This window comes from Haplochromis burtoni, unplaced genomic scaffold, assembly GCF_018398535.1.
Source record: "Haplochromis burtoni strain Fernald_Lab_line unplaced genomic scaffold, NCSU_Asbu1 Contig_54, whole genome shotgun sequence".
Lineage (NCBI taxonomy): Eukaryota > Metazoa > Chordata > Actinopteri > Cichliformes > Cichlidae > Haplochromis > Haplochromis burtoni.
In genome coordinates, this window is record NW_024582415.1 from 239,920 (window position 1) to 254,470 (window position 14,551).

At 40.1% G+C, this 14,551-nt stretch overlaps 1 protein-coding gene across 10 annotated transcripts in view; it reads left to right on the forward strand.

Moving 5' to 3' along the window:
• Positions 1 to 14,496, forward strand: part of slc23a2 (solute carrier family 23 member 2) — a 39,614-nt gene extending 25,118 nt beyond the window's left edge. For all 10 annotated transcript variants that reach the window (XM_005924351.3, XM_042220712.1, XM_005924353.3 and 7 more), the window contains 11 exons: positions 292 to 449; positions 5,397 to 5,485; positions 5,629 to 5,696; positions 6,636 to 6,817; positions 7,773 to 7,893; positions 8,579 to 8,735; positions 8,873 to 9,020; positions 9,140 to 9,245; positions 9,361 to 9,628; positions 9,849 to 9,944; positions 10,406 to 14,496. In XM_005924351.3, the coding sequence (XP_005924413.1) occupies positions 292 to 449; positions 5,397 to 5,485; positions 5,629 to 5,696; positions 6,636 to 6,817; positions 7,773 to 7,893; positions 8,579 to 8,735; positions 8,873 to 9,020; positions 9,140 to 9,245; positions 9,361 to 9,628; positions 9,849 to 9,944; positions 10,406 to 10,671 (1,659 nt within the window). In that variant the 3' untranslated portion in view covers positions 10,672 to 14,496. The remainder of the gene's footprint in view (positions 1 to 291; positions 450 to 5,396; positions 5,486 to 5,628; positions 5,697 to 6,635; positions 6,818 to 7,772; positions 7,894 to 8,578; positions 8,736 to 8,872; positions 9,021 to 9,139; positions 9,246 to 9,360; positions 9,629 to 9,848; positions 9,945 to 10,405) is intronic.
• Positions 14,497 to 14,551: the final 55 nt, after the last annotated feature.

Genomic DNA, 14,551 nt, shown 5'->3' on the forward strand with positions numbered 1-14,551 from the left:
CGTAGTAGAGAACTGGATGACTGGTACCCTGATTATAAATGGGGAAATAGACTAATCTGTTCTGGGAATATGGTAACCATATAAACAATGCAGATAGTTTCATTTGAGGGTCAAAGACTTCCCATTATATTTTCCACTTATGAGCCTAAAGGAATGATGGTGAGGATCCAAATTATAAAACTAAACATTTGTGCTTTGTTATTGGGGGCTTTTTGGGAAGGGGGTGGACTAAATTTCTATAGTAGATGGTGAAAAAAACAGGAACGACCTTCTGCCATCTTGTCTTTCCAGCACTACTTGACATGTTTCAGTGGAACCATCGCGGTGCCGTTCCTCCTCTCTGAGGCGATGTGCGTCGGCTTTGATCAGTGGGCAACCAGTCAGCTCATAGGGACCATCTTCTTCTGTGTGGGGATCACTACCCTGCTACAGACCACACTGGGCTGCAGGTATGCACACACACCTCTCTTCCCCCGCTGTCTCTCATCCCTGAGTAACTGTGAGTGTGTTTAGGCGTTACATGAACTGAGTAAATGAATTACATCTTTTTAATTTAGAGCTGCAGATTAGTCCAATTTGCATCCACAAAGATACGCACTACTACATACAAGCTTTATATATCTTTTACGTGTAGTTTCTATCAAAATATGGATGAGTAGCATTTTAATTTCTCTGCTGTGTTTCTGTAATATTTTATGAAATTGAGACAACATGTGGTTCTTCTATTGCATCACTTCTGGCCAAGCAATGTGAAAAACACGGAAGCAATAACTGATTAACCACGGGCATGTCTTGGTCAGTAGTGACTTTTCCAGGAGGGATGGCCTGTTTACCAGTTTAGATGTGTGGAATGATTCGCTTTGACCCCCTTTCTCAAGAATGTATCGCGTTTTGTCTTCATACTTGTTTTTCTGGAAATACAAAGAATTAAACTCTTCATTTGGTAACGGTCCCTCTGCACTATTTCTACACTTTCTACTTTTGTTTGTTATTTACGACGAACATAAAATCAGACATGCTTAATGTGAGGTATGTTTTGTAATCGGTGATTCACCCTTATTCAGCTCTTAAGGTTATATCACTCCTATCACTTGCCAGAAAATAATGACTGGTATAAAATGTTATCTGTTGTCATGGATATTATCACATCTCTGGGGTCTGTTTTAATGAAAGTTGAGTTATGATGGCAAGAGGTGCTGTTTTTCTTTCATAAAGAAGGAGCAGTTGCGCGAGAGAACCCTGGCTCGTTTTCTTTCTTTCCTTTTTTTTTTTTATTATTAAACCTAATCTTTCAATCCTGTTGTGGAAGAGTCTTGGTCTCGTTATCATGCTGCACAGCAGCAGCAGCAACACCGGCCAAATCACCTCACTCATATAAACCCAGACAGTCGCACACACAGGTTGTTCATTTTAACACTGACTCGATGACTTTTACTGATACTTTGATGGAAAGGAAAAAAGTGTGTGAAAGTTATCCTGCCTCCTCCTTTTATTTTATTAACAGACAAATAGTGGCTTAAAAATCAGCACCTTGTAGAAAAAGATATACACTCATCACATTACACGTGGTCACCTGTAAATCTCTAATCAGACAATCACATTAAGGATGCAGTTAGTCATCCAAACACAATGAGGAACTGATAACATTCAACCCAGCTGCTTGACTTTGGTGGCAGTTTGGGTATTTCAGAGACTGCCCCTTTACTGGGGTTTTATACACACACACACACACACACACACACACACACACACACACAAAAATTTCCAGAAAGGTTTGAGCTGAGAGAAAGTCTCAGGTTACTTGTTAGAACTAAGGTAGGCATGTGAGCATCAACACATCAATCCTTGATATGCTGTAGCAGTAGAAGGCTACTCTAGAAGCGATACACAAAGGACGATTAGGAAAAATTATGCCTGCTCAGATGGTCGATTTCTGCTGCAACACTTGCATAAGCTCACACACGCGTAAACATGGATCTAACCTATGAGCTGTCAACAAATTAGGCTGCTGCTGGTGATGCGATGGTGTGTGGACCCTTTTTATAGCTTACTTTGAGCCTCTCAAGTCCAGCTGAAGATCATTTAGCACCACATCTTACCTCAGTGTTGTTGTTGACCCTGTTGTTATCCTATTCACAATAACCATCTTCTAGTGGCTGTTTTTGTCCGGCTAATGCACCTTGTCACGAAGTTCGTATGATCTCAGGCTGTTTGTTTTGAAAGCAACAGTGAGTTTACTTGACTGAAATAGCCTCCCGAGTCACCGGAGTCATCTCAGTGCACTTCTGAGCTCAAATTGTGGTCATAAATATTTTGTACTTGTAAGTGTGTGTGTGTGTGTGTGTGTGTGTGTGTGTGTGTGTGTGTGTGCTTGGCCAAAATAATATGTGTGCAACTCTGCGCTCAAGTTCCAAGTGTGGATTTTGACCCTATTTTTCTTCTTTCAGCTGATTGGTCAATGTCATGTCAATCACAAATGTAACTGTTTAACTGTTGTCCTCCTCTTCTGGGTCTGTACTTTCATTAAAAAAAAAGTTTTTAGGGATGAGTCACTGGACAACAGCACAACCCCAAGTAAATTAAACCCTCTGAAACCCTTTTGACAACTAATAAATTAATAGCAACTACAGCTGATACATTTGGCCAGTTCCTCCACTATTAACTGTAATACATGAAACATTAATTGGGGCTGTCATACCTTCAGAAAGTGATTTAGTCCTGAATCGTCACTGATTTGTGCAAGCTGAGCAAACAGCCTTACGTTTATTGGTAATTTTATTAGCCCATTGTCTTGCCCTTTTTTCCCCACAATTTATTTTACAGACAGTTCATGTGGACATATAATGGGTCAATCTGAAAGTGAAGAAGCTGCCCCCTGTTGGACAATGTGGCAAACTATTTCAGAAACTATACAACTTGCATTTTAACATTTGAGTTTAGTCCTCATTTCCATTTAGATGTTGATATGTTTCTGTGACAGAACCGATCTGGAGACTACAAAACTGACAGCTCTGCAAGGGTTAGTGGTCTCCAACGTCTGAAGACATAGTCTAACAATGTAGTGAAAATATTCTGTGTTTTAGGACCACAACAGTGCTGCATCCCACTTTTCCCATAATGCGTCCCACTAAAATCTGATTGCCTGGTAAATATCTACATCTTTCAGTGTCTGTGCCAATTATCAGCCACAAATGTAATGTCTCAGCATCAGGCTGAGGTTAATATCAGCTTTTGATATCAGCAGAAAAGGACAGATTTTTGTTTTGTTGTTTTTGTTTTTTCGGTTGCTGATTAGTTGTTATAGTTTAAAAAGTAAATTCTGTACTTGCAAAAAAAAAATTTTTCCCTGTGAACTGATGAGTTTCTATCAAAATATAAACTTCATCTCCAGTCTTACATGATTCTATAAATGCCAGAAAAAGGATCATTAAATATGTAGATTGTATATGTTTACTGATTGTGTAGTAGAGTGCTCAAAAACATCTAAAACATAAATCACATGCTCAGTTTTTGCTTTTTCATAGAAAAGATGGGGAGGGGGGGAGACTGAAACACAGTCTGGTCTTTTTTTCTTTCTTTTTTTTGTTAAGCCCGTCATTGTTGCCATACCAGCAGCTTCCCCTCTCTCAGGCAGTGCTGCCCTGATGTCACAGACGGTGCTTATCTGTCCATCTCTCAGTGGATTCGTTTCTCCAGAGAAATGTCACTGAATGGAAACCACTAAGGGAGGGAGAGGATAAAAGCAGGGGGGAAAGGGAGACAGCAACAGTGTATCTGTAATAGTCATACTCCATCACATCTGGATTGTTTATAATGTACCAGATAACTCCCTAACAATGAAGGAAAAAAAAAAGAAAAAGGCAGATCAGCATGGACAAAAACTGTTATTCTAGGCTGATTATTTATGCATATCCCAGCCCATCAGTCCTCTGGGCCTCTCTCTGTTCATTAGAATGTCATGTTGGTGCTCAACATTTAAATATTTCTTCACCTGACTATTTCTCTAACTGCATGTTCAAACCTGTTAACAAGCCTGGTTACAGACATATTCATCCCTGCTCAGATTTCTTCAGCTATCAAGTGACTGACTCGATCGTATCCACAGTGATAGACTGAATGCAGGACGAGGGGGGGGGGAGGTTTGGAGATGTGTACTGAGGAATGACGCAGAAGAACACGTGCAGAGCTGTAAAGAGGTGGAAAGTGGGTGGGGGTGATATGCAGTGAAGATTTCTGAGTCATCGTGCCAAGTGAGGTCAATCAAAAAGGGCAAAATGCTTTTCCAGGAAAGGTGAAAGTGTCTCTCTTTTTACCCAAAGTGTCCTGCTTGTGTGCACAGCTGCTACCTGCAAACATGAGACTTGTATACACAGAAATGTTTAGTGATTTGTTTTACAGTTACACATTGAAGCACACATGAAGCCTACATGAAGAAACTGATTTTGAAAATGAAAAGCAAAGAAAACATTACAGCAATAATGATAAACATGAAAAGGGTAAAAACACGGGGATAAAGTTGAGTTAAAAATATTTTGTTTTATGGAGCCAACCATCAATCTTGAGGCCCACATAAAATTTTCTGGAGTTTTTTTTCATTGATTTGTATATTTGCACTGACAAGAAGCAGCTGTACATAAAACACTGACTTTTAGTCGAAACAAACAGATGTGCTGCCAATTCATAATTAGCGCTTATGAAATCTCACTTCCTCTTAAGAAACATTTCCTTTTTCCTTCCCACTACCTCTCCTCTTTTTAACTGTCCTTAGATTAGTCAGCAGCAGTCCAGGTGTATTCTCATGCAATACTGTCAGTGATGTTTTTAAAAAAATGGAAATCAAGGTCAGGTGGAGCAGCATGTGGGGGAGTACTTGTGCACACTCATCTAATTTTGGCTCACTGAAACTAAAAATGATACTTGGTCTAGTCTAGTTTTTAATGATTGTACTGCTAGGGTTACAGATCAAAAGTTCTTAATTGAAACCAGATATGACTAAAACCCCTTGAAGTTTGGCAAAAATGTCCCAAATGTGACTAATTTTTAAACAGCCACACTTCCTAAACTATTTCTACAACTTAGATGAAATTCAGCTTATGTGAAGTCTGTTTTTGACTCTTGTCAAAACATTTTATGCAGCTAGTGAAAATGTTTCACAGCACCTCAGCTAGATGGGGTATCTCACCCTAGACAAGCAGATTTGGCTCCAATTAAATTATGAATTGAGGCTGAATAACCCTGTTTTTAAATTGTGAACTGTCAATAAATACATTTTGAAAAAGGTCATCTTTTTGTTCAGTACATCACAACTAACCCGAAATGGTTCTCTTATTTCTTAAAGAGATGGCTTAGTTGGTTTAAGTGTTTAATATCTAAAGTGAGCTTTTCATGTTTTTCAGGCTTCCTTTGTTTCAGGCCAGTGCTTTCGCCTTTCTCGCACCAGCCAGAGCCATCCTGTCACTGGAGAAATGGAAGTGCAACAACACAGGTGAAGAGAGGACTGTCATCTATCTTTACTTTACAATATATTATATCTCAATGGTCTGTCTGGCTTTCAGTGGGAAAGCCTTGCAAAGATCTGTGATTCGTTGGTTTCTGATCGCTCATCTCCTCGTCTTTTTCCACAAGCAGATATTCCAGCATTAAACGGTACAGAGCTCCTCAACACAGAGCACATTTGGCAGCCCAGGATACGAGAGGTAAGGCAAAGAAACATGCACACGCTCACACATACACTCACTCACACTGTTCCAAACCACATCTTTGTGGGAAGGGGTGACTGACTTTACTGCAGGTTTTCTCTAAATGTTGTTGAACTGCACTTAAATAACACATTTTTGAACAACTAAATTTGAAAAGTATGTCTGTTAAGCTGATGTTTAAAAAGTTGAACATTGTATATATGCTGCTAAAATAGAGACATTACTGTTTTCTATATGTCTGCAGGGTTTGGGTTTGTGTGACACATGCTCTTAATTTGCGTTAACCTTTTGCATTTGCGTAAGCCGGTTGAGTAATTGTTTGTTATGTGACACGTGAATGAGGCGAAACTCGATCAGACTGAATCAGATTGTTGAATGAAGGAACAGACGTTTGATAAAATGTGACAGAGGAGAACAGAAAGACCAGGCAAACAGGATTATCGCTGTCAGTGCTGCCGATTCTGTTACCTTGTGCTATACAATCACAGTGTTTGCTTTTAATTCATAAATTTGAGGGTTTTTATTTAATGCTTAAGTACTGATATGTGCAAGTACAGTGTAAACAGACCTAGTTAATACTAAGCAAACTGACAGTGAGCAGTCTCACAATAGCCTCACGTACAAAACCTTACTTTGTGTTTTGATTTATGAAAATGTTCATTTTGCATGAATCTTGGTAGGTAGGTAGGTATGTATATATACACACATCTACGTGCTGTGTGTGTGTGTGTGTGTGTGTGTGTGTGTGTTGTTTGTGTGTGCTGTTGTGTGTGTGTGTGTGTGGTAGTGTGTGTGTGTGTGTGTGTGTGTGTGTGTGTGTGTGTGTGTGTGTGTGTGTGTGTGTGTGTGTGTGTGTGTGTGTGTACATAAATGTCAGCTCACGTGTTTCTGCAGAACAGAAATGTATTTATTTATTATTTATTTTTGTTTTGACAGATCCAAGGTGCCATCATTGTGTCATCCATGGTTGAGGTGTGCATTGGCATGCTGGGTCTCCCCGGGATGCTCCTGAAATACATCGGACCTCTGACCATCACTCCCACCGTGGCCCTCATCGGCTTGTCTGGTTTCCAGGCTGCAGGGGAGAGGGCTGGAAAACACTGGGGTATTGCTATGCTGTAAGTATGGACACGCCAATGTGTCCTCAATAACACTGTCTTTAAAAAGACACTATCTAGAGTTTGTTTGTCTATGGGGGAAACATGCCATTGGTAAGTCAAAATTTCGGGTTAGTATCTCAAAAGTTCAAGGTATGTCTGAGTTGAGATGATTCAAAATTTTGACTTACTTGGCAAGTTGGTTTTTTTTAAATTTTGTTTATTTTTTAATTTAAAATCTTTGTTTTCAGTTATGGAAACAACATAGTTTTCCTTTTAAATGTTTTCATCATGATACATTTAGAGGTACATTTAACTTTTTTTTTTTTTTTTGACAGCTGGGGTGTAACATTGTGGTGCTTTCCAGTTCCATATAAATTATATTCCTATACTCTACTATAGAAGCGTTGCATGATTTACAGTTTAAATAAAATATCCCTATTTATCTCATACTCGACTTTGGTTCAGTCCATCTGTCCTAGCGTCTCTCCCTTTAAGACAGCTTTCTTCTGATTGGCTGCCCCTCACAGACAGAGGGTTGAAACAACAGGTGGGTGGGTCTTCTCTAGTTAAAGCCAGACCTGAGTGGCTAAGATGACCACACTAAAACTTAATCTAGGAAGCACTTAACCCTGGATCATGTGGGCTGTGAAGCTACAGAGGGCTGACTCATGAAGGATGATGCACTTCATAATGTGACGTTCAGGTGGTGTGACATCAGCTTCTGCTGTGTCATAGCTGTTTACACTGTAGCTCGAGGGCCTCTTCTCTCGCCCACAGGGATTGAGGTATTGTGGCTGTAATTGCAACTAATTTCTTGGGCCGTTAGGATAATTGATTGGCTCTTAAGCCTCTGGAGTCCTTGTCAGACATAGGCAGGACTTAAAGGAATATGTTTGCAGAATTGGTTGTCATGCAGAGAATATGCGGTATAACATGTCACCACTAAACTTAGGAGGATTGGTTCTCTCTGCAGGACTATCTTCTTGGTGCTGCTCTTCTCTCAGTATGCCAGAAATGTTCACTTTCCTCTGCCCATCTACAAAGCCAAGAAGGGCTGGACATCCTATAGGCTCCAGGTCTTCAAAATGTTTCCTGTAAGTACACAACATGCTGTAAGTGCCTGCATACAAACAGTGTCTAGACTTTTTGCTTTCATTCCAATTATTAATATTTTTCTCTCTTGTAAGTCACAAATTATTCAGCAGAGCAAACGTCCTTCTCCCCAGGTTGTCTGAGCACTTTGTAAATCAGTCACTTTCTTCCCCCTGCTGGTGAAGTGATTAAAAACACCGTTAAATTATTTATTTGCTGCTCTTAATTTAATTTATACCTTTTTCATGAAACAATCTCAAATTACTTTTATGTCTTTTTATTGGCCTAAGGTCTTATGCTGCAATGCTTTTAAACTAATCATTAAATGATTTTTATTTTCCTAGTCCAAATGTGTAGAATGGTTAGTCCACATGTGAAGTCAGACAGCATGATGTGAACAAAGCTGTATCCAAAGAAGATCCAAACACTCACCTCCTGATGTATTAGTTTATTAGCTTCTAGGATAAACAGGTCTAAGTATAACCAAGGCAAATTTAATTTAATGAACTAATGCATACACCCCAAAAGGTCATGATTTCTTTCACATACTCTGCATATAAACAGATAGCTGGAGAGAAGTAATAAAAACATATACAAAAAGGGTAAAGGGTGTTGTTGTTGTTTTTTCTTCATGTTTTTGATGTTATGTAAAAGTCTGATAAGCTTTTTCTTTTCTCTTTCATGCAGATCATAATGGCCATTCTCATGTCGTGGCTGTTATGTTTCATTTTCACTGTGACCGACGTTTTCCCACCAGATAAGGACAAATACGGTTTCTACGCCCGCACAGACGCACGTCAAGGGATCCTCTTAGTAGCACCATGGTTCAAAATCCCCTACCCCTGTGAGTGTCTTAATGAAGAGGAAGGTCTACAAATTGTATATATGCTGTAGACTGACTATAGAAATATAATATGAAAGTTTAAAGTTGGCATTAAGCATGATGATGGATAAAAATACCAGCATGTTTTACCTCTACAGTCCAGTGGGGCGTTCCCACGGTGACGGCTGCAGGTGTGATCGGTATGATGAGCGCTGTGGTGGCCAGCATCATCGAGTCAATTGGAGATTACTACGCCTGCGCTCGGCTGTCGTGTGCTCCTCCGCCTCCCATCCACGCCATCAACCGGTAACCTTTGTTTTTCCACCTCCTTATTTGCTCTCATACTTCAGTAGTTTGTCACAAACAGCCCAGGCAGTTTACTGTCTGGTCCGAACTATAATTATGATGTTTTTTTGTCTCTGCAGGGGAATATTTATAGAAGGCATTTCCTGTGTGCTGGATGGTCTTTTCGGGACAGGAAATGGCTCTACTTCCTCCAGTCCAAATATAGGCGTCCTGGGAATCACAAAGGTAACACACTATATGTTTTGGGGGTTTTTTTTAATTCTTTATTTACTTTTTCTGTATTCATGTTACCTGCTCTTTATTTAAAAAGGTGTTTTAAAAGTCTTAATTGGTTCTCCAGGTGGGCAGCAGGCGTGTAATCCAGTATGGAGCTGCCATGATGCTGCTGCTGGGGCTCGTGGGTAAATTCAGTGCCCTCTTTGCCTCTCTGCCTGACCCAGTCCTGGGAGCGTTGTTCTGCACCCTGTTTGGTATGATTACAGCAGTGGGACTGTCCAACCTGCAGTTTGTCGACCTCAACTCCTCCAGGAACCTCTTTGTCTTGGGCTTCTCGATCTTCTTTGGCCTGATGCTGCCGAACTACCTCAAACAGAATCCACTGGTCACCGGTGAGTGCACGGAAGGGAAATCAAACTTTCAGTCACTCATTTTCACTTTTACAAGGAGCACCAGTAACAGTAGGAGAGTGCTGTGGGTCAGGAAGTAGTTGTTTGTCAATCAGAAGTTCAGTGACTTCTCCAGTCCAGAGATTAGATCAGTTTAACTTTGTGTCAGTGCTGTAACTTCAAAAACAAATTGTACTACATTCACGACTTCTGTCTTTCTCAGGCATTGTTGAAATTGACCAAGTGCTAAATGTGCTCCTCACCACTGCAATGTTCGTCGGAGGGTCTGTCGCCTTCATTTTGGACAATACCATCCCTGGTAAGGTTTTTAATTTCATTAGTTTGAACAAGAATGAATGTTTTCACATTTAATAGTGTTTTAAGTTATTGCTGCTTGAGAAAGTGATGGTAGTTTGTTGGAGCGTGCAAAAAAGTTTTTAAGGAACACGATCATAACATGTGGCTGTGACTGCCAAGCAGGTACAGGTATCGTACAAGGCACTACATGTGGGGGGTGGTCGTATGTCTGATCCTAGAGGTCATGCTGGGAAAGGTGGAAGAAAACATGGCTGAGAGAGTCGTCTGAGCGTAACCTGCTGCCACCTGGAAAATCAACTGAAGATGAATGGGCGGAGGCGCATCTTACGAATTTCTTTCCATCTTCACAAACATCAGAAAGTCACAGCAGCAGCAGAAGACTTGTGGAACTTGTTCCTTGTTAGCCTGGACTTTTAATTGTGAACTTTAAGGCACTCATTATTAATCTCTCTCTATCCTCAGGTTCTCCTGAAGAACGAGGTATTAGGAAGCTGAAACGCGGTTCTGGTCTTAGTGCAGCAGAACTGGAAGGGATGAGATCCTACGACCTGCCGTTTGGAATGGACTTCATCCGCAGACACCGAATCTTCAAGAACTTCCCCATCAGCCCAACGTTCACAGGCTACCATTGGGGGCGGCTACAGGGAGCCTGCAGGAACAGAATGGGACACGGGGATGGGGCAAAGGGAGGGGAGGGCAGCGCAGCACTGGGAGAGAGTCGGGTATAACCAGCAGGCTGGAGAAACCTTGAAATGGTTGAATTTTGGGGAGCAAGGGATGGTACACTAAGTCAACATAATGGGGGAGTGGAGGACAGAAGCGGCACTGGATTGTGTGGAAGAAAATGTGATGCACCACCCCCCCCCCCCACCACTGTCACTATATGCGTTTATTTTCTATAGCTTGTATCAGTCACTTCCCACTATGCTATTTTAAGCATGCTATAGCAAGCCACAGCATGCTATAAATGATGTCACCATGTGGAGATCAGTCTGTTTGTGTGCATGTGTGCATGGAGTAATCCAGGAGGAGACAGATGGATGTCAGGCAGTCGGAGCTGAATGTCTAATGGCTCACTCACTCGTGATCGCTGCTAACTGAGACAGCCCAAATTATGTTGCATACATTCTTCTCAAAGCACAGTAGATTGAAATATGGGACTTGAGCATCATGTTAGGAATCGTTCCCCTCTGGATTTGTTATGCAACCACACATGCACACACCAGCAGCCACTGTAGATCTAGCACGAGCACTGCATTGCACAACAGGGGGTCATGCAGAATGATGGAAGTAGTTTGTAAGGTCCCCTTAGCCATGTGAAGTGATTGTGAGATTTATTTTTGTAGTACCTCCTTCCTGAGTTCAAAGTAGAATGTCACTTCACAGATTCTTCAGTAAAACACGCTCACGCTAAAGAGGCTCGCATCCCATATTATTTCATAATGAAGTGCTAATATTCAGAAGACCTCTCCCATATTACTGGGCAGAAAAGAAAATCACTAACATACCGGTTTACATTTATTTAGATTATGTCAGTATTATTCATCAGTTGTTAACAGGACCAAAACTCTGCCTTTCCTGAACATGCTTGTTAAAGTTTTAATTTAAATCTGCTACCCTTTATTTACTTTACATGCTGGCTCTTAACTAATGAGACAAGCTTTCAATAATGCCTCTATCATCATGGTGACGGCAGAGGATTTATAAGAGCTGCATTAATGCGCACAGTAACACGAACATGTGGCCTTGTCAGGGAGACCTTGTGTGAGTATATATGAAACTGATGAATGATGACATGAGAATAAGTGTTCTCGCACAGCTCCGTGTGGGACTTGTCTCACAGTTTTGGGGTCACTGTGGATGTATATTAAGGTAGGATTTACCTAAAGGCTATATAATTGTACTGGGAGGTAAGGACATTGTATTTTGCTGACTATAGAGTATATAAATCTAACAGTTTCTTTCTTTTGTGCCCTTCATCTGCTCACATGTGCAGTGTGGCAGTTTGGGGGGGTTCTTTTTTTCCCAGACAGTCATGACGTATCAATGTTTACTTGTTTAACTCTGGTCATGACTTTTTTCTCACATTCCTGCTCTCCCTCAGTCATCAATACGCGCTCTCTTTCATCTCCTACTAAGTTTCAAAGCATTTGCAGTCTGTACGGTATTAACCCAGGCGTGCCCCCCACCCCAAAAACAGAGCCACTCTTTTCTGACCACACTGTGTGCCTCTGCTGCTTCTATGTATAAAGAGCAGCTTTTGAAAAAAATACCACAGAGTTGGCAACAATATAAAAAAAAAATGATGCATAGAAATAAAGAGTAGCCCACTTGAGATTTTTATAAAACCAAAACGCTCAAAGCTCTTTATTTGTATTTCTGCTGTTCTGTTACCATATACCAAAACTTTTCATTGACATTTGTTGCTACTGAGAGACGTGATTAGTTTAGTCTCATTCCAGATTCCCCCATTTTTATCTCTTATTAAAGCTATTTATTTATTTATTTATGGGGGGTTTTAAAAAAGAAAAAGTCTAACGGGTTTATGCGTCCCTTTCAGAATTTTTAGTGTGTTTTAGTTTACTTGTTGAAGCCCTGTAAAGACCGGTAATGATTGACAGCTACTCCTGCCCTCCGCCCCAGCTCCAATCGGTGCTTTTAGAAGGTCACCCGGCGAGAGAGGCTTTAAAAGGGTTGTTTCTGACGTAATATAAAAGCTGCTTCTATTTCATTCCATTTCTATCATGTTGCATTTGAAAGCAAAAGATGAAAACTTTTAAATGTCGAACTGGATAGTTCAGAATTTACAGATCAGGGCCTTTTTACTACGAAGTACTGTTTGCACATGTAATGGTGCCAAGAAGACTGGGGTCCAGATGACTTCATACGCACTAACCTGGAAACCTGAAATATTACTACAGTGCTTTTGAAGACTTTAAAGGAGGTGTGAACATTAATGACCTAATTAAAACAGGTCCAGCTGTAGTTCCATTTATGACGTACTGCTCTGATTTGGTGATGTCTCATACTTTGTTACGCCAAAATAAACCATAGTTATTAATTATGTGACCCTTAATATCTACAGGGGCATCACTCTTTAGGTAGGGTTAAAGGTGTTGGGACATTTTTATAGATTTCCATTTGTTTGTCAAATAAAATATGCAATTACAGTAATATAATTTGCGTTGACTATACCACTGAAACTCCTTACGAGGTCGCAGACTGATTTTTTCCAAAATACTGAATGACCATCCAGAGTAGATGGTAAAAAAAAAACAGAGTAATGATGTCACAAAAGAGCCCAGGGTTAGAGATAACTGACGTGCGAAAACTGTAAATCTAAAACCTCATCTCCCTCGTTTAAATTATTGGCTGACTTGCAAAGGGACTTTACCAGGTGGTTGGTAAAATAAGCAGTGTGTTGTTGGCACTCCAGCTGATGTGTCGTGACTATGTAACCTAGCTCTAAGAGCTGGCAGTGATCAAAGTCAGACTTTTAAGCAGCTTCCACGGAGATAGAGGGTAGTTTTGGGGGGGTTGGCCCTTGCTGTAGTAAATTTCTGGCATGCACACGACTCGTGACCTTGTTTTCTGTGTCATATCATGTTCATGCAACCAGCACTTCTCCCATCACATCAGTCTCTCCTTGCACACTCTTGGCCCTGCAGTGAAGATGCATCTGTGTCCTCGTGATTGGTGTACCTTGTTTTTCTCCTCTGGAATTTTTATTGTCACCATTTCTGAATGCAGGAGGAGGACACACCCGTTGGTCACCTTTATTAAGAGCCTGTTGTTTATCAAGCAGCTGAGTGAAACCTGCCTTATCGCTTAATGTGAAGATGAACATGGGATGTCTTTGTGCCTCATGGCAGCTTCCTCCAGTTTTTTATTATTGTACTCCTGTCTTATTGTAGGATTTAGTACACATGCACCTCTCGCACAGCTGTGAAAGAAGCAGCCAGTTACAGTAAAAAACAAAATAAAAACATTGTTTCTGGTTTGAATTACATTCACATGGCTCTTAAAAAGGTGACCATAAGGTGCGTAACACAAAGACATCAATCCCTTTCAGTTATTTTGAAGGGGTCATTACCTGGAGACTATACTTCTGTGTATTAAGTGTTCTATCTTTTTAAATGTTTTTTTTATATACATAGTTTTTATGTTTTTGCAAGCAAATATTTGTAAGAAACGAATCATAACTTTGAATCTTAAATCATGCTGGAAAGCGCACCATTTTCTTGTACTTTTTATTTAAAAAGTAAATACATTTAAACCCCATTTCAAATCTGTGGTTTGGTGGAATCCTGTTTATGATCTTTTCATATTGTATTTTTTTACTCTAACATTGTTTTCTGTCCATGTTAACACATTACCAATATAAATCCAAGAACAAGCTGAGAAACTTTAAATAGATGTAAAAACACAAATGTATATTTAATGGAGTAAAGTTTGCTAAACATTCTGGAATATAAATTGTGTAAACTAATTGTAGCAACAAAATGTTTTATTCTTTGTCCCTAAAACTATTTAATAAGATGTTACTGAATGAATTTGGTCTTCTGTCTTTTTTTTTTTTTTTTTTTAAATTGTCACCATTCCTCCTTT